General features: G+C 42.4%; 1 protein-coding gene across 1 annotated transcript in view; it reads left to right on the top strand.

The window, feature by feature from the left end:
• The first annotated feature begins 666 nt into the window (after positions 1–666).
• LOC145344043 (ADP-ribosylation factor-like protein 8B-A) overlaps positions 667–23,103 on the top strand; it is an 89,593-nt gene continuing 67,156 nt past the window's right edge. Inside the window, exons 1-2 of the mRNA XM_080190787.1 lie at positions 667–926; positions 20,129–20,209. Coding sequence (XP_080046913.1) covers positions 798–926; positions 20,129–20,209 — 210 coding nt within the window. The 5' untranslated portion in view covers positions 667–797. The remainder of the gene's footprint in view (positions 927–20,128; positions 20,210–23,103) is intronic.

Below are 23,103 nucleotides of genomic sequence, written 5' to 3'. Positions count from 1 at the left end.
CATGAATTTAGAAGGAAATGCTTTAGTTTATGAGGTCAAGACATCGAAAGTGTTTACAATCAATAGGTGGTTTAAAGCATATACGCTGGTGTAAGCTAGGAAACAGACAGCCAGGTCCTACAGGCAGTGTTAAGGTAACCTGATAATCTGTTTTAGTGGTGTTGACTGAGTGATGAATATTGACCAGTAACCTGGAGAGAACTCCTGCCCTTTTAGAACTGTGGCGGTCGGATCTTTTACATCCACTTGAGGGGCAAACCCTAGTTTAAATCCTCATTGAAAAGACTGTACCTCTGACAGTGCCAACATTCCCTCAGCCTGACAATGGGAGTGCCAATGGGGGTACTCAAATCCAGTGAGTAGCACAATCTTCTGACTGACACATGAAGTTGAAATGTACAACAGTGGAGAAATTGTATCAGTTCTTTGTGTTTTCTGCATTGCATGTGTTCTGTTTTGCACTTGCTTACTTTGTGATTTAAAAAAAATCTTTGCATTCCTCATTCGTTTGCTTTCGCTTCTTTTTGCTTATTCATTGGTCTCAATCCCTCCCCTATCCTGCCGGGGGGCGGGCGGGGGACCTTAACCTAAAGCGTCTTGACATTTTGGACACATTTCCCCTCCCTACAACTGGGCAGCTGATGTGACGCTCCACTCCCGCTTGACTGTCATATGATCTCAGGCTGCGGAGCTGGAGAGAGAGAGAGAAAAGCTGAGCTTTAAATTGGGAGAGAAATTCAGAGAGGAAGAGTAGCAGCACAAAGTGGAGCTGAGGCTGCAAGGGGGGCCCAGGGAAGATGAGCATGTTGGTGCTGATCAATAAGCTGCTGGACTGGTTCAAGTCCCTGTTCTGGAAAGAGGAGATGGAGCTGACCCTGGTCGGGCTGCAGTACTCGGGCAAGACGACGTTTGTGAATGTGATCGCGGTACAGTAGAATCCACTTAGCCATTAACCGGGTGCCTGTGCTTCATTGTGTGTGTTAATTATTATTATGCATCTCTTGTCATCCCTGATAATCAAGGGAGGAAGCAGCCCCCACCCCCTGTTCAGGGCACAGCCTCTCCCTCTTTACACATCCCCCACTGTTTTTTAAATACACCATTGAAGCCACTCAGTGTTGTAAAGAAAACGAGCTGACCTTTTTATTCTGGGTGGGGGAGGCTGAGAACTGGGCTTGACTCTGCGGCCTTGCAGGGTTTGGTACCCCTGTTCAGGCGTCAGCTCACATCACATTTGCTGCCACTAAATCTCCCCCAGAAACAGGCTCTTCATCACTTCCTGCCAATGATTACATTTTATGGTGCTCTGCTGTTTATTCTCTTGTCAAAATATATTGTTTGCAGCTTTTGAGTGTGTATATATTTTGTATGCTTTTCACCCCACCCTAAATATGATGGATATCAATTTGTGTGTGTGTGTTTGTATGTAGGTGTGTAATATATACATACACATTGTGCTGTCATGTGTGGTCCAACTGAGCCAAGTCACCTGGTGTTGCACAAGCATAAGAAGCCATCAATCATCCACATCGTTGGTCGCATTCACTAATGATTTTCAGTTATAAATCCTGCAGTGAGATGATATGTTAGAAATGAATATTTGTATTCCTGACATTTTAAAATTACATATTGTGGTCTTACAGTAATTGTTGAACTTTGATATCCTATCATTTTCCCCCTTCAACTAAATGTGAAAAGGCCATCCCAGCTTCCAGACAAACCTAGAGAGATTTCTTTTGTAGAAGTTAAGCTGAATGTGAGGGAAAGAATTAACATTTCCCTACTCTGAAATGCTAAATAAAAGTTTTTCTATGTTGATGCAAAATTCCATATAGTACTGTATAACCTGATGAAATTTATCTCCATTTGTCAAGCAGGTTATGAGAAAGCTGACCTCGTGTGCTGCATGTAAATAAATACTGTATCTGGATAAAATCATTGCAATAAGTAAAAGCCAGTATGTTTTGAAAACACGAATATCATATTTGCTTCAGGATGCAACTTTGAAATTTTTGGAATGTATTATACGCTGTTTCTGTTTTTTTTAGAAAAAACATATATTTTAAAAGCAAATACATTCTGGTTTGGGATTATACTCTTTTAAGTTTCAGTATAAATTACACACAATTTCATCTCCTTCAGGCCTTGACAAGAATGGTCATAAGATCTGAAACCTTAATCTTACCATCTTTACTCTGTTACCCGACATCAAAACATTTTCAGTACATTGTTTTTATTCCAAACTAATATCACCCATCCAGTTTTTCTGATGGTGTAGGCCTCTCCTGAGGATGCTGACTCATCAGAAAATAGCAATAGCTGACATCTGGTGATTATTCCATATCTAAGTCACTGTGACGATGGTAAACTCCTCATCCTTCTCCACCTATCTACAGCCTTTGGCATGGTTAACCACACTGTTCTCCTCCAATGCCTGTCATCCAACTGCATGGAATTGCTACTGCCTACTTCCATTGTTAGAGAATCACCAGAATTGATTTCTCTTCCCTCTCTCATGCTGTTATCTCTAGTGTTCTCCCAAGGATCTGTCTGTGCCGCCCTCCATTTACATGTTGCTTTTCAACGCTATGTAAAAACACAAGTTCCTTATGAGCAGATAATTCCTCCATATAAATATGGAAAGACTGAAGCCATTGGGTGGGATTTTCCAGACGTTTTCTGGTCCTGCTGATGGTAATCCCCTGCCATGGGGTCTTGGTGGCAGAGTGCGAATAATAGGAAACCCTGTTAATAGTGGCGGCACTGGAAGATCCTGCTGCAAAACATGCCTCAGGAGGGTGAGTGGAAAATCCCACCATTGTATTGAGGATGGACCAAATACGTACCCTGTTCTTGACATATTGACCCCATCTCTTCCCCTGGCTGTAGTCTGGCTGATCCAGATTGTTTGCAACTACCTACTTAACTTCAGCTATCCTCCCCTTTTCCTCAGCCCATCTACTGTGGAAATTCTCAGCTGTGCCTTTGTTACCTTTGGATTTGATTATTCTGGTCCCTATTGGCTAGTTTCATACCTTACATCCTTTTGTAAACTTGACATCATCCAAATTTCAGCTCCCTGTACCCCATATCAAACCATCTCCTGTTCCCCCATCACCCCTGTGCCCACTGACCTACACTGACTCCCAGTTGAGCAATGATTTGGTTTTAAAATTCTTATCTTATTTTCAAACGGCCTTTCTATCTTTGTAACCTCCGCCAGCTCTCCTCCTCACTTCTGGCCTTTAGTGCCCCTCTGCAACCACTCCATTGGTTGTTGTGCCAATGGTTACTCGGTTCCTAATCTAGTACCCCCTTCCTAAGCCTCTTAGTCGCTCTACCTCTCTCTCTCCTCCTCCTAAGATGATCCTTGTGTCTTTGACCCAGCTTTTGGTCATCTGCCTTAATGTTCCTCCAACTTGTTGTTTCTGTTTGTGAAACTTTGGGTATATATGGGTTGCTGAGTTTCTTATAACAACAGTAAGTAATTGCGTATCAGAAGTTCTTAACTGACTGGACATCCTGAAGTTGTGGAAGTTGCCATGTAAATGGAAGTTCTTTTTCTTCATACCGCACTGTGGTACCATGAGCAGCCTTGGTCTCCATTGTTCAAATCACAAATGTGCAAATGAACTGTGAAGTTCAGTGAAAATGCACTTTGTTCATAAGAACATAAGAACATAAGAAATAGGAGCAGGAGTAGGCCATCTAGCCCTTCGAGCCTGCCCCGCCATTCAATAAGATCATGGCTGATCTGTTGTGGCTCAGTTCCACTTTCCCGCCCTCTCCCCATAACCCTTAATCCCCTCTCTTATCAAAAACCCATCAACCCGCTTCTTAAAAATATTTAGCGAGGCAGCCTCCACCACTTCAACGGGCAGAGAATTCCAGAGATTCACCACCCTTTGAGTGAAGAAGTTCCTCCTCAACTCCGTTCTAAACCGCCTCCCCTTTATCTTGAGGCTGTGCCCCCTAGTCCTACTGTCTTTTTTGAGCGGGAAGAGTCTCTCCACCTCTATCCTATCCATCCCATTCATCATCTTATACGTCTCAATGAGATCTCCCCTCATTCTTCTAAACTCTAGCGAGTACAAGCCTAGTTTATTCAGCCTCTCCTCATAGCTCAACCCCCTCAACTCCGGTATCAGCCTAGTAAACCTCCTCTGCACTCCCTCCAGGGCCAAAATATCCTTGCGCAGGTGCGGCGCCCAAAACTGCACACAGTACTCCAGCTTCCTTTCTAGCTTCTGTCCATCAGACCTTTCCTAGTCCTAAGAGGCTGAGGCTGATTGTGATGCCTCTGTAGTTGACTGGCTAAGATTAGAGCTAAGCGATTTGAATGATTGAAATGTGGGATCTTTCTAGAATGTTTGGTTACATGCCACATTAGCCTTCAGAGACTGAGCATTGAGGGCACTCTGAAATGACCCTCAAACTTCACTGCCCTACAGATCATATGTATTGGGTGGCACAGTGGTTAGACTGCTGCCTCACACCGCCAGGGACCCGGGTTCGATTCCTGGCTTGGGTCACTGTGAAGTTTGCATGTTCTCCCCATGTCTGTGTGAGTTTCCTCCGGGTGCTCCGATTTCCTCCCACAGCCCTAAGATATGCGTGTTAGGTGGATTGGCCCTTAGTGTCAAAGGGACTAGCTAGGGTAAATGCATGGAGTTTATGGATGGGGTCTGGATGGGATTGTGGTCAGTGCATACTCGGTGGGCCAAACGGCCTCCTTCTGCACTGTAGGATTCTATGATTCGATATAAGATTATTGCATAAATAATTAAGAAGTTACTAGTGTGCAACTACGGGTTTGTTTTATAAATGCTCGTCTTTCTTTCTGCATATATGTCTGTTATGGCATATCAGGTTTTTTCCCCTTTCTTTCAGTCCCACATGTGAAGCTGCGATATAATTAACAACAATTCCTGAGTGCTTCATTTTTTTTCTTTTCCTGAAGCTGATATGTGGTTTAGTATTATTTAATCAATCTGCAATCTCCTCTGTGCATACAAAATGAAGGTGATCTTAAATTGGCAACCCATTTTTTTTTCTCTGTACAATACATCACATAAATGGTGCATCGTCATGGTGAATATGATTTCATCTGATTTTGTTTTCCAGTGGTATTTTATGGCCTGGGCAAAGCCTTAAAATGTTAATGGATGGTGACTCTTATTTGCATTCTTGCTTCATATACCAATTAGCACATTCTGACTTCTCTTTTATCCAAAGCATGTTACCTGATATTGATTGAAATGATTAATTCTAATTGTGCTCCCTGTGAGCTTTTGCCTTCTTGTGAAAAATTGCAATCAAATCTGTGAAAAAAGTTGGTCGTGATCAGAATTATCTAACTTGTTTTCTTTTGCAATCCTTATTTAGGATCTAATTGGCTTTGCTTTATTAGAAAGTTAGTTTTGCAGCTCAGGCCTGTTTTTCATTTAGTTTGTTATTTCCATTTTGCATTGATCACGCCCCCCCGTTGTAGTGGATCTCCTATTCCTCCCTTCTAGGAGTTTAAAGTTCATTTATTTAGTCACAGGCTTACATTAACACTGCAATGAAATTACTGTGAAAATCTCCTAGTCGTCACACTCCAGCACCTGTCTGGGTACACTGAAGGTGAATTTAGCATGACCAATACACCAAACCAGCACGTCTCTTGGACTGGGGGGAGAAAACTGGAGCACCCAGAGGAAACCCATGCAGACACAAGGAGAACACGCAGACTCTGCACAGGCAGTGACCCAAACCATCAATTGAACCCAGATGCCTGGTGCTGTGAGGCAGCAGTACTAACCACTCTGCCACCGAGGATTCATCTAGCCAGATGCTCCAATGAGAATTGAGAGAGTGCTACACTGAGGTACTTTTTCCAATGTGATGCTACACTGAGGTCCCGTATACTTTCTTGGTATCCTAAGAGGCTTGATGAGCAGGGTGTTTGTGTCCTGGTTAAATAATTCCTAATCCAGCTAGCGTCACCAAAGGAACATTTATTTATATTTATGGAATCTTGTCAAACGCTGCTATGCTGCACAAATGCTGCCTCTGTACTGCTTTTCCTGCCTGACCGATTTGCTTCTTCCTGGTCGAATGATTGGCTGTGAATCCATTCACTTTGACAAGATTGATGACCATGTACATCTATCCCTAATCAAATGTTGTTAAATCATCATAAAATATGGTTGGGTAAGTCAAGTCAATACATGAGTTTCATTTGACTCCTAAACCTTGAAATTTAAGTTGAAAAACATCTGAGGCTGATAGGTCAGCTGCAGGGGAAAAAATACCCTTGTCATTGGATGACTTCTGATCTTTCAGCAACATTTTAATTTAGTCAGTTGATCAGTAAAGTCTGTGTTGGGCATTCAGTGTAGGGAGTGTTGGCATGGTTGAGCTATATTACAGAAATGCACCAGAATCCTTAATGTGAAATCTTATATGTAAGTTTGGGCTCAGAATTCATCAGTGATTGAAATCCATTCAATCTTTCCATCTGTCAACACATAATGTGAATTTTTCTGTGCAAGTTTTATCATTTCTTCTGCAAATTGGTTAAAGTCCACATCTTGTCCCATCATTCATTTCTGCGATCGATGCTATCAACAACCACTGCCTCTTGTACGTCATCTTAAGAGGACAAACTGCCCAGTTCTTTTTTGCTAGTAGCTGTGCTGTTTAATAATTTTTTCCTCTTGCATTTTATTTTGATCTGTTCTGTACTGGATCACTTGTGAATGCAGCATTCCAGCAATATTTTCTAACTCTTCACAGATGTTTTTATTTTCTTCATGTGATAAATTACTTCTATTTCTTCTTAATACAAGCCTTATCCTCAGATAAACAACTATTCCCATAAACTGGTCATTCAAAAGGCTATCCAGCCTGATATTGTTTTCTTTAACATTTCTCAAAATAAGACTTCAACAAAATAACTTGAAGCCCTCACATATCTGCTGCTTTGAGGGCAAGATTCATTCTGGTTTACTTTTCTTTTGTTTCCCATTCTATTTTAGTTTTTTAAGCAAATTTTTCTTTTGGTTTTCACAACAGGACCTCTGATTTGCTTTCTCATTTTAATTGATATCTGTACAATTTTAATTTTGCCTTATGTAATTTTTTGACAATTCTAGCTATATGTTTGGAATTGCTGTTGTGTAAATTATGATTAATTTATATTAGTAGTCAATAATTTGAGAATCATAGAGATGTAATTGGTTCCAACCAGGTAGTGTGTTATTTACACTGCCTTCCAAGACTTCAGTACTATTGTGGAAATGTTGTCAGGGCCCAAAGCCTTTGCAGTGTTCAGTGCCTTCAGCTGTTTCTTAGTAGCATGTAGAGTGAATCGAATTGGCTGAAGACTAGCATCTGTAGCCTTGGAGACCTCAGAAGGAGGCGAGGATGAATCATCCACTCTGTACTTTTGGCTGAAAATTGTAGCAAATACCTCAGCCATGTCTTATGCACTGATGGGCTGGGCTCCTCCAATATCGAGGATAGGGATGTTTGTGGACCTGTCTTCCTCCTGTGACTTGTTTAATTCCTGACTGGATATGGCATTTCTGCAGAGTTTAAATCTGATGGTTGTAGGATAACTTAGTTCTGTCTGTTGCATGCTGCTCTTACTGTTAGGCATGTCCTGGATTGTAACTTCACCAGGGTTAACACCTCATTTTTAGGTTTTGACCATTTATTAGTGTCGCAAGTAGGCTTACATTAACACTGCAATGAAATTACTATGAAAATCCCCGACTCACCACGTTCCGGCAGCTGTTCAGGTACATTGAGGGAGAATTTAGCATGGCCAACGCACCTAACCAACACGTCTTTCGGACTGTGGGAGGGAACCCGAGCTCCCGGAGGTAACCCGTGAAGACACGAGAAAGTGCAAACTCCACACAGAGCCAAGCTGGGAATCGAATCTGGGTCCTGGCGCTGTGAGGCAGCAGTGCTTACCACTGTGCCACAAGGTATGCCTTGTGCTGCTCCTGGTATGGTGTCCTACACACTTCATTGAATGAAGATTGACCACCTGGGTTTGACATTAACGGTAGAGGGGGAAGGTTACAAATGGAGTACAATTCTGCTGCTGTTGATGACCCACAGTCTGTTATGGATGCTCAGTCGAGAATTGCTTGATCTGTTTCAAATCTATCCCAATTAATTCAGCGGCAGTACTAAACAACAAAATGAAGAGTGTCTTCGATGTGAAACATGGAGTATAGGAGCAGGAGTAGGTCATTCTGCCCTTTTTAAGCCTGTTCTGCCAGTGAACATGATCATAGCTGATCCTCCTTTATCTCAGCCTCATACCCATTGACACCTGTAGAGACTAGAAAGCTGTCTATTTCTTTAAATATATTCAGTGATTTGCCCCCATAACCTTTTGTGATTGAAAATTCCTTGTGTTCACCATCCTTTGAATGAAGAAATATCTCCTCATTTCCTAAATAGCTGATCTCATATCCTGAGATTGTGACTCTTTGTTCTAGAACATCAACCAGAACAACCAACATCCCTGTGTCCAGCCCTGTCAGAATTTTATGTTTCAATCAGATCTCTCATTCTTCTAAATTCCAGTGAATACAGGCCCAGTTGACCCAATCTGTCCTCATAGGACAATCTTGCCATCCCAGGAATCAGTCTGGTGAACTGTTGCTGCACTCCATCTGTGGTAAGTATGCTCTTTCTTACATTCGGAGACCTAAACTGCACGCAATACTCCAGGTGTGGTCTCACCAAGGCACTGTACAGCTGCAGTAAGGCATCCTTGTTCCAGTGCTCAAGTTCTCTCGCAATGAAGTCCTATGTGTTGTTTGCCTTCCTAACTGCTTGCTGCACCTGCATACTTGCTTTCAGTGACAGATATACTAAGACACCCAATTCCCTTTGTACATTAACATTTTCCAATCTACCACTATTTAAATAAATACTCTTCCATTCTGCTTCTCCACCCAAAATGGATAACCTTATATTTATCCATGTCATTCGCATCTGCCATGAATTTGCCCACTCACTCAACATGTCAAAATCACCTTTAAAGCCACTTAACATCCTCCTCACCACTCACCTTATCCAAGATATTGAAATATAGTGTGATTTAGCTGGGGTACAAGCACCGGGGTTCAGTTACTAGTTAATGTAAGCCTACTTGTGACTAATAAATAAAATAAAACTTGTTGTTTGGCTCATTGGTCTGTAATTCCCTGTTTTTTTTTAAATATCAGGGTTACATTTGCCATCCTTTTAATCTCCTGGGACTATTACAGAATATTGGAAGATTACTACAAACTCATCCACTATTTCCAAAGCTACCTCTTTTAGGCACTATAGCACAGTGGTTAGCACTGCTGTCTCACAGCACCAGGGACCCGGGTTCGATTCCTGGCTTGGGTCACTGAGTGGAGTTTGCACGTTCTCCCACATTCTGAAAGACATGCTGGTTAAGTGCATTGGACCGAACAGGCGCTGGACTGTAGCGACTAGGGCAATTTCACAGTAACTTCATTGCCTTATTTGGCAAATGAGCCTTATTTGCAACTTTTAAGTAAACTTAAAAGCTTTGGTACCCTCAGATGTAGATTCTCAGCCCCTGGGGATTTATCAGTGTCGTATGTTGCAAAGATGGGTGACCACCGAGTAGATTAATGAATTGAACAGTTTATTAATAGAAATAACTGCACAGATGAACCAGTTTGCAATTCCACCTTTTTTTAAAAAAATAGTGGGGTTATATTTGCCAACCTCCAATTTACTGGTACTGTTCCAGAATTTTGGAAGATTACACCAAACACATCTGCTGTTTCCATGGCCACCTCAATGCACAAGGATACAGGGATAGGGTGGGGTAGTGGGTCTAGGTAGAGTGTGCTTTCAGATGCTGGTGCAGACTTGATAGGCCAAATGGCCTCCTTCTGCACAGTATAGTTTTTTTAGTGCCCTGGGATTTATTGCTCTCAGTCCCGTTATTTTCTTCGATACTAGTAATACTATTTTCCTCCTCACTAGACCCTTGATTCCTTTTTTTTTAGCAGTTCCTTGTATCTTCCTCCATGAAGACAGCTGAAGTAGTTGTTTAATTGCTCTGCCAATTTCTTGCTCTTTTATTTTGAATATTCCTGTTGTGGATTGTAAGGGAGTTACATTTGTCTTCACTAATCTTTTTCTTTTTATGTACTTATAAAAATGAACTGTTTAAACTTGTGTGTAACATAGAAGCTTTATCTCATACTCTTTCCCCTTCTTATTCAATCTCTATGCCCTTCCTTGCTACTATTTCTAGCAACCTATATGGGATTCCTCTTTGAATCTAGTAGTATCCTTTCTTTCTTTAGTAAGCCACGATTGGGCCACTTTCTTAGTTTTGTTTTCACTCCAGAAAGGAATGTGTAATTGTTGCAGTGCATATATTTGTCCCTTAAATATTAGCCATTGCCTATCCACCACCATGTATTGTAACAAAGTTCCCCAATCTTTCTTAATAACTCTCACCACATACCTTTTGTGGTTTCCTTTGTTTAGGATCTTGGTTTCAGATTAGACTTGTTCACTTTCCATCGTAATGAAGAATTCTACAGTGTTCCCGAAAGGACCACACGACAAGATTACTAATTAATCCCTTCTCATTTCATAATACTAAATCAAGAATAACACATTTCCGATTTGGTTCTCTAACATTGGTCTAAAGAACAATCTCATCCACATCCAAGAATTCATTTGTCACTTTTTTGGGCAAATCAAATCAGCAATCTTGAAGTGAGTTGAAGTCGCCCACGATTACTACAGCATCTTTGTTACATGCAGTTCAGATTTCCTGTTCAGTGCCTATGCCTACCTTGCTACTACTGTTTGAAGGTGTATAGACAACTTCTGCTAATGTTTTCCAACCATTGCTGCTGCTTACCTCCACTCAGACTGATTTTCTATATCTAGATTTTCTGAGCCAATATTCTCTCTTGCACTGATTTCATCCTTAACTAACAACACCACCCCATCTACTTTCCCTTTCTGTCTGTCCTTCCTAAATATCAAATACCTTTTTGGATGTTCAGTTCCCAGCCTGGGTCTCTGGGTCATGGAAGATGGGACTTCACCTCCATTAGGACTGTGTAGTTTCTCCTATCAATGATAGATTGGTGGGGATAAGGCCAAGTAGTTACTGCCTTGGTGGAATTTGAACTCAGGCCCCCAGGGATTATTAGTCCAGTGATATAACCACTGCTTCCCCATGGTGATTGTTTTTCCTCTTGTCTAATATGACTTACTCCTTTTGCTGGGGTAGGGGCTATTGAGTAATAGCCATCCACTTTTTTGTTATTGTACCGATTTTCATATTCTTCACATGTGAGTCTTGGCAGCGAGTGTAGAAAAGTAGTTCAACTGGAAGACGTAACAAGACTGATTTTAATGTGGGATATTACTGGTTTGTATGACTTGGAGGAGACCTAGGGACTACATCTGTTGGTAGGTGGGAAAGTTGGCGTGATTCCCACTGGGTGGAAGAGTGAACATTTGCTGCCGTTCATGCTGGCAGGATCTTAGGTTCTGCTGTTGGTGCACCCACACCATGTGTTTTCTGGTGGTGAGAGGTGTGTTCAGTGGGAAACCCCATTGACAACAGCGGAACCTAAGACCCCACCGCCAGTGAGCAGCGTGCCGCTACCCGCTGCTGCTAAACGTGCCTCAGAATGGGAGAAAAATCCCACTTGTGATTTTCCACTTATTTCAGCTTGTTAATTTTGCATCCATGAGGAGCTTGACAAATCTTGTAGGGGTCAGTAGAAAGTTGCCCACCCTAGCAATATTTATGGGGTCAAAAGTCCTGGTGCCACCAAGAGATATAGTCATTGTAAGCCAGAAACTTTGCACCACTCCTGCAGAGTCCTTGTGGCTGCAGCTTGTACCAGAGAAGCTGGCAGATGTGAAAAAACCACATCCCGGGACATACAAAGGTGCCTCAGGCGTTGCCTTTTGCTCTATATAAGAGCACCACTGATACGCAAAATGTTCCCCATTGCAGTGGGCCATTTTTGCCATCCTTTTGATCTTTTAGTGATCCTCCTCCCTCTTGCTGTTGAGGTCCTTGCTCCTCTTGGCCATGTGCAAACTTGCAATGAGCCTCCTTTTCTTCATCTGGATGAGAGCCATGATGTACAATTGGATCTTAATTAATGCTTTTTATACAATGCGTCAGTGCTATGCAACACAAATGAATGTGATGGAAATTCAGGCCTATGGAGGTTAAAACTGGAGTTGAAGCATTCTGAATTAAATTGTTGTTCACGGAAGGAAGGTAGCAAGGAAACTATTTGAGGGGGGGACGTTCAGCTTTGAGATAAAGGCTTTCATGAAAGTTTTGGTGGATGGTGTGGGGGAAAGGGCAAGTGAAGCCAAAAATGGGTGACTTTTAATCGGTGAAAGATATTGGAGTAAATTTTCCTGTCCCGCCCAATACTGGGATCGAGGGATGGACCACAGAAAGATCCATTGACTTTGGGTGGGATTTTCTGGTTGTGGGGTAAGTGTGACTGGAAATTGCGCCCGTTGAACCTAGCAGTTGGGCTGTGGGGATGAGCGGGGCACCAAAAATCTGCATCTCCGGGATTAATTTGAAATTGCACGGGGTAGAAGCCCGAGGCAGAAGACGGTATTGGCTTTGTTGACATTTACTTGGAGAAAGGTTTGCCTCGTTGGTAGCAACATCTGTTGTAGGGAAAATGTTCGAAGCTGTTGCTAAAGAAATTACAGCAGGGTACTTGAATAAGCTCAAGGTAATCAGGCAGCATCAACATGGTTTTGAGAAAAGGAAATTATGTTTAATTAACTCATTGGAGTTCATTGTTATAATTTATTGCAAAGAAAATTGAATACAAACATAAGGAGGTTATGCTTCAGTTGCCTGGGATACTGAGACCACATTTGGAGTACTGTGTACAGTATTGGCTACCGTTTATTTAAGGGAAAGATACAAACGCATCAGAAGCAGTTCAGAGGAGGTTTACCAGACTAGTACCTGGATTTGGATGGGTTGTCTTGTGATGAGAAGTTAGACAGGCTTGGCTTGTATCCTCTGGAGTTTAGAGTAAGAAGCAACTTATTTGAAACATTAAGTCCTTGAGGGTTCTTGACAGGGTGGATGTTTCCTCTTGTGGGTGAATCTAGAACTTGGGGGTCACTGTTTAAAAATAAGGGGTCACCCACTTACAACAGAGATGAGGCAAAATATTTTCACTGCATCATGAGTCTTTGGAACTCTCTTCTTGAAAGGCTGGTGGGAGCAGAATCTTTCAATATTTATAGGGCAGAGGTGGATAGATTCACAGTGAGCAAGACAGTGATAGATTATTGAGGGGTGGGTGGGATGCAGATTTGCGGTTACTGTCAGATCGGTCATGATATTAAATGGCAGAGTAGGCTCATGGGGCCTGCTCCTGGTTTGTAAGCAATTAGAGAGAACATCAACAGTTGTGAGACTGAGGTACCTGAATGGAGTGTAATTTTACATATAGAAACTACACCATCTTCTGGGCAATATTGTCCATCTATTGTGCATAAATGAAGGGGGAGCCGGATAATGCCAGAGTTAAGCTGGAAGTGTGAATGATCCCAGACATTCTCTCTTTCACCTTCTTCTGTTGGAAAAAATGCTAATGTCTGAGGACACATACCAACTGACTCAAAAACAGCTGCTTCTTTGCTGCCATCAGACTTTTGAATGGACCTACCTCGCATTAAGTTGATCTTTCTCTACACCCTAGCTATGACTGTAACACTACATTCTGCACTCTCTCCTTTTCTTTGTCTATGAACAGTGTGCTTTGTCTGTATAGTGTGCAGGAAACAACACTTTTCACTGTTTACCAATACATGTGACAATAATAAATCAAAGAGGGAGGCAAAAATAGGGTAAGCATTTTGGTGTTGGGGCTCAGTGATATAACTTCTGGATGGGAAGGTTGAATGTTCAAATCTCAGAGGGGTCTTGAGCAGATGATTTAAGTTGATTTGTTCTGCATTGTCTGAGGGAGGGAGTGGGAATGTGTGGTGAGTAGTGGTATGTTAAGGGTGGAGGATTATGAAAGACCCAGAGTGGAAATGGGTGGATGGAGAAATGCAGAGAGTAAACGCAAAAGAACAGGGGTCCAGCATAGCTGCCAAATGCCTAAGATAAGATGGTGAGAATCTTGATCCAATTTTACCAGTAATTTTCAACTTCTTTACTGTACATGCTATGTTAACTACAATTGTACATTGAAATTCAAAAAATACGCATGAATATAGTTGGTATATATGTGATGACTAGCAACACATCTAATATGCCAAGCTTGAAGAGCAAACTTCTGGAATGATCAAAATGAAATTTTGCAGCTGACTATATTATAATTCACACTTTAAAAACCAAATTGCCTCTAATCAGGCAGATCTCTACAGGCATGTAACTATTCTAAAGTGTGATGTTCATTTGCCTATTTTAACTTTTCCCCTGTAGTGTTTTAGTTTGATTTTTTTCCTTTTGGATCTTTCCAACCTTCTCTGGAGGATAGTTTCTCATCCGAGAGTCCAGCTCCAAAAAGCACCGACAGCCCTCTGGGTATCTTGCCCATGGAGGTTGTATTTTTCTGTGTGAATCAAATATGTTGAAAGCGTCTGTTTACTGTACCAGAATGAACTTTTGTGATTTTGTTCTGCATACTGTATCAGGTTTCTATGACTGGAACCCTATCTATTGTTTGAGCAACTACTTTGTAGCAGTAACAGATTTGACTTCAGAAAGAGCAGATTGGAGGCAGGGAATTGTGCAAAATAACTCCCCTCTTGACTCGAAGCCTGTCCACCACCTACAAGGCACAAGTTGGGAGTGTGATGGAATACTGCCCATTTTGTCTGAGTGCAGCTCCAACAACACTCGCAGCATTTCACCATTTTGGACAAAGCAGCCCAATTGATTGGCACCCCATCTATCATCATTGGCCCAAGATGGCTGGAATGCATGCCATTGACACTGCACTGCAGCAACTTGCCAAGGCTTCTTCAATAGTACTTTTCATACTCAACAGCCTCTACCACCAAGGCAAGGGTAACAGGTATGTAGGAGTATCATCTGCTGAAACCTCTTCTTCAAGTCACATCATCTCCTGACTTGGAAATATATCACCTTTCCTTTATTATAACTGGGATTTCCTCTAACATTAAGAAGATGGCAAACCACCACCTTCTTGGAAAATTAGGGATGGGTGATTAAATACTGGCCTTACTAGTAACACCCACGTCCCTTTTTTTTTAATCCCTAAAAAAAATCTGAATATTGCATTCATTCAAATTGACATTGAAGTATGCTATTAGAAACATGCACAATTCAGTGCTAATACAGTCCACAAGCCTGACTGAGACTTGTAACCTTCCAATCATATTACAAAAATGGTGACCAGCCATTATAAACACTGCAATTCCTCACTTGAGCATTGGAGAAAGTCGCAACATTTCCTCCTGCTTGAAAATCTCAGCAGATCTGACAGCATCTGTGGAGAGAGAATAGAGCCACTATTTTGAGCTTGGATGATCCTATGTCAGAGCTGGTTTATCCTTGGTTTACAGCACTTGTTCAACCCAACACTTTGGAGGAGGCAGTGGCATAGTGGTATTGTCACTGGACTAGTAATCCAGAAACCTAGGATTCAAATCCCATCATGGCAGATGGTGAAATTTGAAATTAAAATGTCTAATGATGACCATAAAACCACCATTGATTGTCACAAAAACCCATCTGGTTCGCTAATGTCTGTAGTTGATCTGGCTCGCATATAACTCCAGACGGTTGGCTCTTAAATGCCCTAGCAAATGGTCCAGCAAACCAAGGGCAATTAGTGATGGGGAATAAATGCTGGTGCAGCCACAAGCCTCAATTCATAGAATTCCTGCAGTACAGAAGGAGGCCATTCGGCCCATCAAGTGCACCAATCACATTCCACCCAGGCACTAGCTCCATAACAGCATGTATTTACCCTGCTAGTTCCCCTGACACTAGCCATGCAAAATTGTCCCTCAGTCAACTTAATCTCTTGACTGTGGGAGGAAACCAGAGGACCTAGAGGAAACCCATGTAGACATGGGGAGAATGTACAGATTCGACACAGACAGTGACCCAAGGCCGGAATTGAACCTGGGTCTCTGGTTCTGAGACAGCAGTGCTAACCATGATGCCACCATGTTGCCCTAATTTAAAAAATCTGACTACTGCCAACATGAAAGGGGAAGAGGAATCCCCTGAGTGCTCGCATCCCAGGGATTGTTAACCTTTTGTGATTAAGGATCTCTCTTCCTGTGTAATAAAAGTTCCACGGAACCCTTTTTCTGTCTAAAACATTGTAATTCAATTAAATACGCTTGATATTTTTGTTTGTCGGTTTCAGTATTTGGAAATACAATGCTACCCTCCCCAACTAGTTCAAAGTAAACCTGCTGGATCAGTGAATCTACTGGAAATCGAGCTTCACAGGCATGACTGCCCAGTGTTTGCCTGGCAATGCTTGAGATATTGTTGCCTTGCTCTTGGGACAGAACATGTAGGATTCTTTGGGAGCTCCACTGGGGCTAATGTTTAACATATCCCAGGCAACTGTTTGACAACAGCACTTGCCAGGTACTCATCTGCTCCCAACCTGACATGCGTGTCAAAGTGACACATGTTCTGATTTGGATAAAGTTACTGTCTATCAAGTGGAAAGTTTGTTTTCTCTTTTTATTTTTGACACCTGGCTGGCTTATGTTAAACATTTTGGTGTCGTTTTGAATTTCAACATTAGTTTAGTGGAATCCCTTCTCAGTGTGTCACTTTTAATCCTCTCTTCTGCCAGCCACAGTATAAAAGATGCAGTCTACTGTAGCATGAACTAACGTGACAAGGAAATCCAATGGTGATTTATTGAATGATAATTATACCTATATACAGATACAGCTGTATCCTATTGGCTCCCAAGCTCTCACTTACCTGGGCCCACACCCAAATATCTGATAGGCTGAGATTCGCATGCTCTGCTGTAATAGGCCCTCGGAGGGTGATGGGGGGGTAATTATAGAATTCTTAGTATAAGGTTTACTATATTATTTTAGTTTTACTATAAGAGGTAGACCAGGCTATGATAATTATCAAGTGCCTTTATATACATATAGAGAATTCACAATGTGCCTGGAATAAAATATGCAAAGGTATTATAAACTGTATAACCACAAATTAACCAAGTATTACAAGCTTAAACTGTATTTTCAAGTTATGTATTGTGCGCCTTGGCCAACTATGCTCTGAAAGCAGCATGATGTGAAACAGTGGTAGACAGACCAACTTCTGTAAATACACTGGAGCACAGAAAGGCAGCTTCTCTTACCTGTTTTTTGGATACATGAAAACAAGTTTAATCATAGGCCTGCTGCTATTCAAGGGAGTAAATTCATTCATGGGTAGTGAGGCTGGAGCAGTCTCTCAAGCTGATAAAGGAGCCCCAGGTTCCAGTGAAAGAGTGACTCCTTTCGCCAATTAAAAATCGTAGATGTTAACTATAGCCTTGGACACTGGTAATGACATGGGTTAGGTTTCTGAGGTAAAGGGAAAGGAATCTACATGGGCAATAAGCTAATAATCTCCTATTCCTGTTGACAGGTGGAATGTTATTGGCTAAGGTAATAAAGCATAATATTGTGATTGGACTCTCCAATCTGATTGACAAGACTGGTTGGGATAGTGAAATGTTCAGAATAATATAATTTTACCTTGCAATATTAGCTCAGAGGACAGTCAACCCTCTTACTGTGTCTCTCTCTCCTAATGTGTGCATTAGCAAAATACATTCTTTTTCATTCTTTAACTATACTTTGTCCTTCACAGTCTGTTATTGGTTGAGTGACGTTCAACAAGTACAAGACACCACGGGGGGGATACCTCCGAAAATTCCTTTTACAGAGGGTCATGTAAACGATCACTCCTCCCTAAAAGGGTGATGTTATCGTGTTTCTCTCCTCTTAAGTTCCTTTTTATGCAAAAAAAATCCTCTTCTATCCAGGTACATATATCGAAACAGAATCTCCAGCATATGGGGTAATTTGGCAAAGTTCATCAAGCCAGTCGATATGCGGTCCTCAGACTCTTGAGCATCGCAACTCCATGACTGGGTTCTCCAAGCTGGAGGTATTAGAATCTTCAGTGAAATTTGGGAAAACAAGGTCCAGCTGGATTCCAAGGTGTTAACCCATCAGCAGCTTGACTGGGGTAAACCCTGTGACAGCATGAGGGTTGTATTGTATGAGAGCAAAACCTTGGTTAATCAGAGTGGCAGTGGTCTGTCAATCAGACAGATTTGATTTTCCAGAACAATGGCATAGCTGTTAGACTAATGTTGGTACGATGACTTTTTACTTTCCTTGCAGATTTTCAGCACTCAGCCTGCTCCCTCCAAATGCTAGCTTTTTCCCATCTGGAGGATGCTTTATTCTCATTGCCCATTTGGCATGAGGTAGTACAAATGAGGAAACTTTCTAAATTACAACGGTGATTTAAACGTAATTATAACGATATATAGACAAACTCAGTACAAATATCGGTTTAGTCCCACTGACTCCCAGGCTTGATGCAGGTTCTTCTTACCAGAACCCTGCACCCAAGCACAAATTAGGCTGAGATTCACATGTTCCATTCTGATAGATCCCAGGAGGGACATGTGACCTACAAATGATTGCCCCCCCCCCCTTAAAGGGGCCACACTCATTTGTTGATGCTTTTGGCGTTGTCCTGATAACTGCAGCTTCTCCTTCCATACCTGACAAAATTGCTGTGGAGAGTGTGGGTGGTTAAAGAGCGAGTGGGAAGGCAGGCAGGCAGATCCCTGGCTGTGCAGTTCACCATTAGCAGCACGTTGCAGAAACTAGTCAAGACTAGGGTTGCTGCTATTGTGGAGGAGGAGGCAGTGTGAATCCAGTGAAGACTTTGCAAAAAAAAAGTCAGCACCAGCTCCTTTTTCTCTCACCTTTTAATCTTTAGCTGAGTCCTTCAAACCTTGCAGTGATGGGCCGGGTAAGATGCTCTTTGAGAGTTGTTGCAGGCTCGATGGGCTGAATAGCCTCCTGCACTGTGGGAATTCTATGGTTCTGAAGTCACCGTAGTCTCGGACGACCATAGGCAGCTCAACCCTCTAAGAGAGAGAGCTGACTGGTTGTGATTCTAACCTGTGAATCACCACACCTCCAGACTAGGGGCAAGGTTAAGAAGGTGGAGCCTTCATGAGTCATGTCTGGGCACTTAGGATGTTTGCATTGCTGAATTACCTTCACGTGTACTGACAGCAGAATTGTGGCTCTATCTTTGTTGTCATGGGTTTATTGCAAAGTCATAGGTAAAGGTATGGCGGTTAGCACTGCTGCCTCTTGTATGTGAAAGACAGGACTTATTTCTCTGGAATGCTTCAAATTGCAGCACTGGAGGAATCTATTTGGCCCATCAGACCTGTGCTACTGCTCTCACCATATTGGAGCCATTTAATCCAATCTAGTGTCATCAAAGGATATGGGGATAGCATGAGAAAATGGCATTGTGATAGGTTTTTAGTCATGATCCAATTGAATGAGGCAGCAGGCTTGATTGGCCAAATGTCCTACTGCTCCTCTCTTCCTTTTTTGTCCTACTTTATCCCATAACTAATTGTTTTTCAGACAAAATGTTTGTCTTAATTTTCTCTTCAGTCCTGTGACTGACTCGGCCTTATTCTGTACTCGAATAGTCTTGAGAATGAAATTCTTTTGCCTGTTTCTTGCACCCTGTTATTTGATGGACTTATTTTTCTTTGTGTGACTGTGCGAGCAATTTTATTTGTGGACCAGTGAAGTAATCATTTACGTTTCTTTTGAGCTGGTCGTGCATGTTGCTGACGTTGGAGTTCTGAAATACAAAATGTTCCATTTCCTCGTATAAGTATCTGTGACAATGACCTGCACAGAAAAGCATATTTTTAAAAAAAAAAACAATCTGGCTGAAGACAACTTAAATACCTACAGTATTCTTGTTATTGCTAAAAGAAATGTCCATGCTTCTGGTGGTCTTACCTTATTAACGAATCGGTATTCTTGTTTTGTGCAGTCTGGTCAATTCACTGAAGATATGATTCCAACCGTGGGTTTCAACATGAGGAAACTAACAAAAGGAAATGTCACCATTAAGGTAAGCTGGCAGAATACACTTCCACATCTCAATATTTCAGTTTTTGCAACAAAAAATTAAATTTTAGCAACCAATTTGCAACCCACTATCGCTGTGTGCATGACCCCCGTATAAACTGTTTAGTTTAAATACCATGGAATAACTAAAAAGAATTGAGGGATGGAATATAGCTGCACTTGGATAGACACAGACTAATCAGGGATAATCAGCATGGATTTGTTGAAGGAAGGTTATGTTTTACAAATTTAATCAAATTTCTTGAGGAGTGAACCAAGGGTGGTGTTGATGAGTGTAATGCATCTGATGTGGTCTATATGAACTTCAGCAAGCAAGGCTTTTGATAAAGTCCCTCATGGCAGACTGGTCAAGAAAATAAGGGCACATTGGATCCAAAATTGTCTGAACGGCAGGAAACAGACGGTGATGGTAGAGGAATGTTTCTGTGACTGGAAGTCTGTTTCCAGTGAGGCTCTGATGTGGAGATGCTGGCGTTGGACTGGGGTAAGCCCAGCAAGCAGTCTCTCAAAACCAGGTTAAACTCCAACAGGTTTACTTGGTAGCTAAGCTTTGAAGTATTGCTCCTGCTTTTGGTGAGTGAAGCGTTGTTCACAAACAGAGCATACGTAGACACAGTGAATGCTGAATGCGTTCAGCCTCTGATCTTTGGATAAGCGTTTTCCAAGGTGGCCTTCATGATACACAAGAACACACAATTGCTGAGCAGAAACTGATAGCCAAGTTCCATATACATGAGGATGGCCTCAAACGGGATCTTGGGTTCGTGTCACACTAACTGTAATCCCACGACTTGCCTGGGCTTACAAAATCTCACTAACTGTCCTATCTGGAGACAATACACATCTCTTTAACCTGTGCTTAACCCCCCTCTCCATTCACACTGTCTGTACCTTTAAGACTTGATTACCTGTGAAGACTGGCATTCCAATCATTATCTTGTAAATTGAGTTTGTGTCTATATATGCCCTGTTTGTGAACACAACTCTTCACTCACCTGAAGAAGGAGCGATACTCTGAAAGCTTGTGCTACCAAATAAGCCTATTGGACTTTAACGTGGTGTTGAGACCTCTTCCCGTGAGGCTCCACAGGGCTCGGTGCTGGAAGCCTTGCTATTTGTGGTGTAAATTAATAATTTGGACTTAAATGTAAGAGGTATGATCAAAAAATTCACACATGACACAAAAATTGATCGTATGGTAAATGGTGAGGAAGATTGCTATCCTCCTGCAGTCTATGGCTATGGATTGGTCAGGTGGGCAGAGCTGTGGCCAATGGAATTCAGCCCAGAAAAATGTAAGATAATGTACTTCAGCAGGGCTAACAAGACAAAGGATTACTTCGTGAATGGTAGGACTCAGGAAAATACAGAAGATCAGAGGGACCTAGACGTGCATATAAAGAACAAAGAACAACCCAGCATGGGAAACAGGCCCTTCGGCCCAACGAGCCCGCGCCGCCGCATCCTCCTACACCTATTCTACCCTGCGTGTCTACGAATGGAACCCCTAACTTAGCCAGATTCAGGGGAGAATAGTGTCAATTTGGTAAAACCAATCAGCCTAAGAGCACATCTTTGGGGTGTGGGAGGAAACCGGAGCGCCCGGAGGAAACCCACGCAACCACAGGGAGAATGCACAAACTCCCACAGACACAGGCCCAAATCCATGTATCTGCACAGCTAGCAGTGCTAGTCACCGAGCTGTTGCGGTGCCCGTCTACCGGTCCAGGATCAAGCACACACACCGACACGAAGTACTAGGCCACTCCCGGAACCTCCAAGAGTAGCCCACGCACGACCCACCGTGTGCATGCCCCTCGTTTGACAACGAGGTGGACCTCCACCTGCGGAATAAAAAGACAAAAACGTTAACTTACAAGTCTGCATTTCCGGTGTCTCCTGAGGTTCTGACCTTATTTAATAGCCCCTACTATAACCCTCCATCCTCGTTTCACTCGTGTCTGTCTAACTGAACCTTAAACGAGTCCAACGTTCCTGCCTCCACCACCCTACTCGGTAGCGCGTTCCATACCCCCACAACTCTCTGTGTAAAGAACCTTCCTCTCACATCCAAATTATACCTCTTCCCCCCTCACCCTTAAATCATGACCTCTTGTATTTGTACCCAGTCTAGGGAGCAGTCTCTCACTATTGACTCTACCTATTCCCTTCAGTATCTTTATATACCTCTATCATGTCCCCCCTCAACCTCCGTCTTTCCAAGGAGAAAAGTCCCAGTTTCTCCAACCTTTCCTCGTAACCCAGCCCCTCCATGCTAGGCAACATCCTGGTAAACCTCCTCTGAACCCTCTCCAGAGTCTCCACATCCTTCCGGTAGTAAGGTTCTGCTGCAGTTGTGGATGCGCCTAGTTTGGGGGCGTTTAAGAGATCCGTGGATAGGTTTATGGATGGAAAGGGTTTGGTTTAGGTTAGAGGGTCATTGTTTTTTAACTGGTCGGCGCAACATCGTGGGCCGAAGGGCCTGTTCTGCACTGTAATGTTCTAAGGTGACCAGAACTGGACGCAGTACTCCAAATGCGGTCTAACCAACGTTCTATACAACTGAAGCATTAGACGGCAGCTTTTATACTCTATACCCCTTCCTATAAAGGCTAGCATTCCATAAGCCTTCCTAACAACCTTCTCCACTTGTGTCGCAACCTTCATGGATTTGTGAACCTGCACTCCCAGGTCCCTCTGTATCTCTATACTCCTAATCGGTCTACCTTTTATCACATAGCTCCTCTCTGCATTATTCCTTCCAAAATGCATCACCTCACATTTGTCAGGATTAAATTCTATCTGCCCAATGCACCAACCTATCTATATCCTGTTGTATCACCTGACATTCCACTTCAGTACCTGCCAACCCTGCCA

The sequence above is a fragment of the Carcharhinus amblyrhynchos genome, chromosome 6 (assembly GCF_965287045.1).
Source record: "Carcharhinus amblyrhynchos chromosome 6, sCarAmb.v2.hapA, whole genome shotgun sequence".
Lineage (NCBI taxonomy): Eukaryota > Metazoa > Chordata > Chondrichthyes > Carcharhiniformes > Carcharhinidae > Carcharhinus > Carcharhinus amblyrhynchos.
This window is presented reverse-complemented; position numbering and strand designations above follow the sequence as displayed.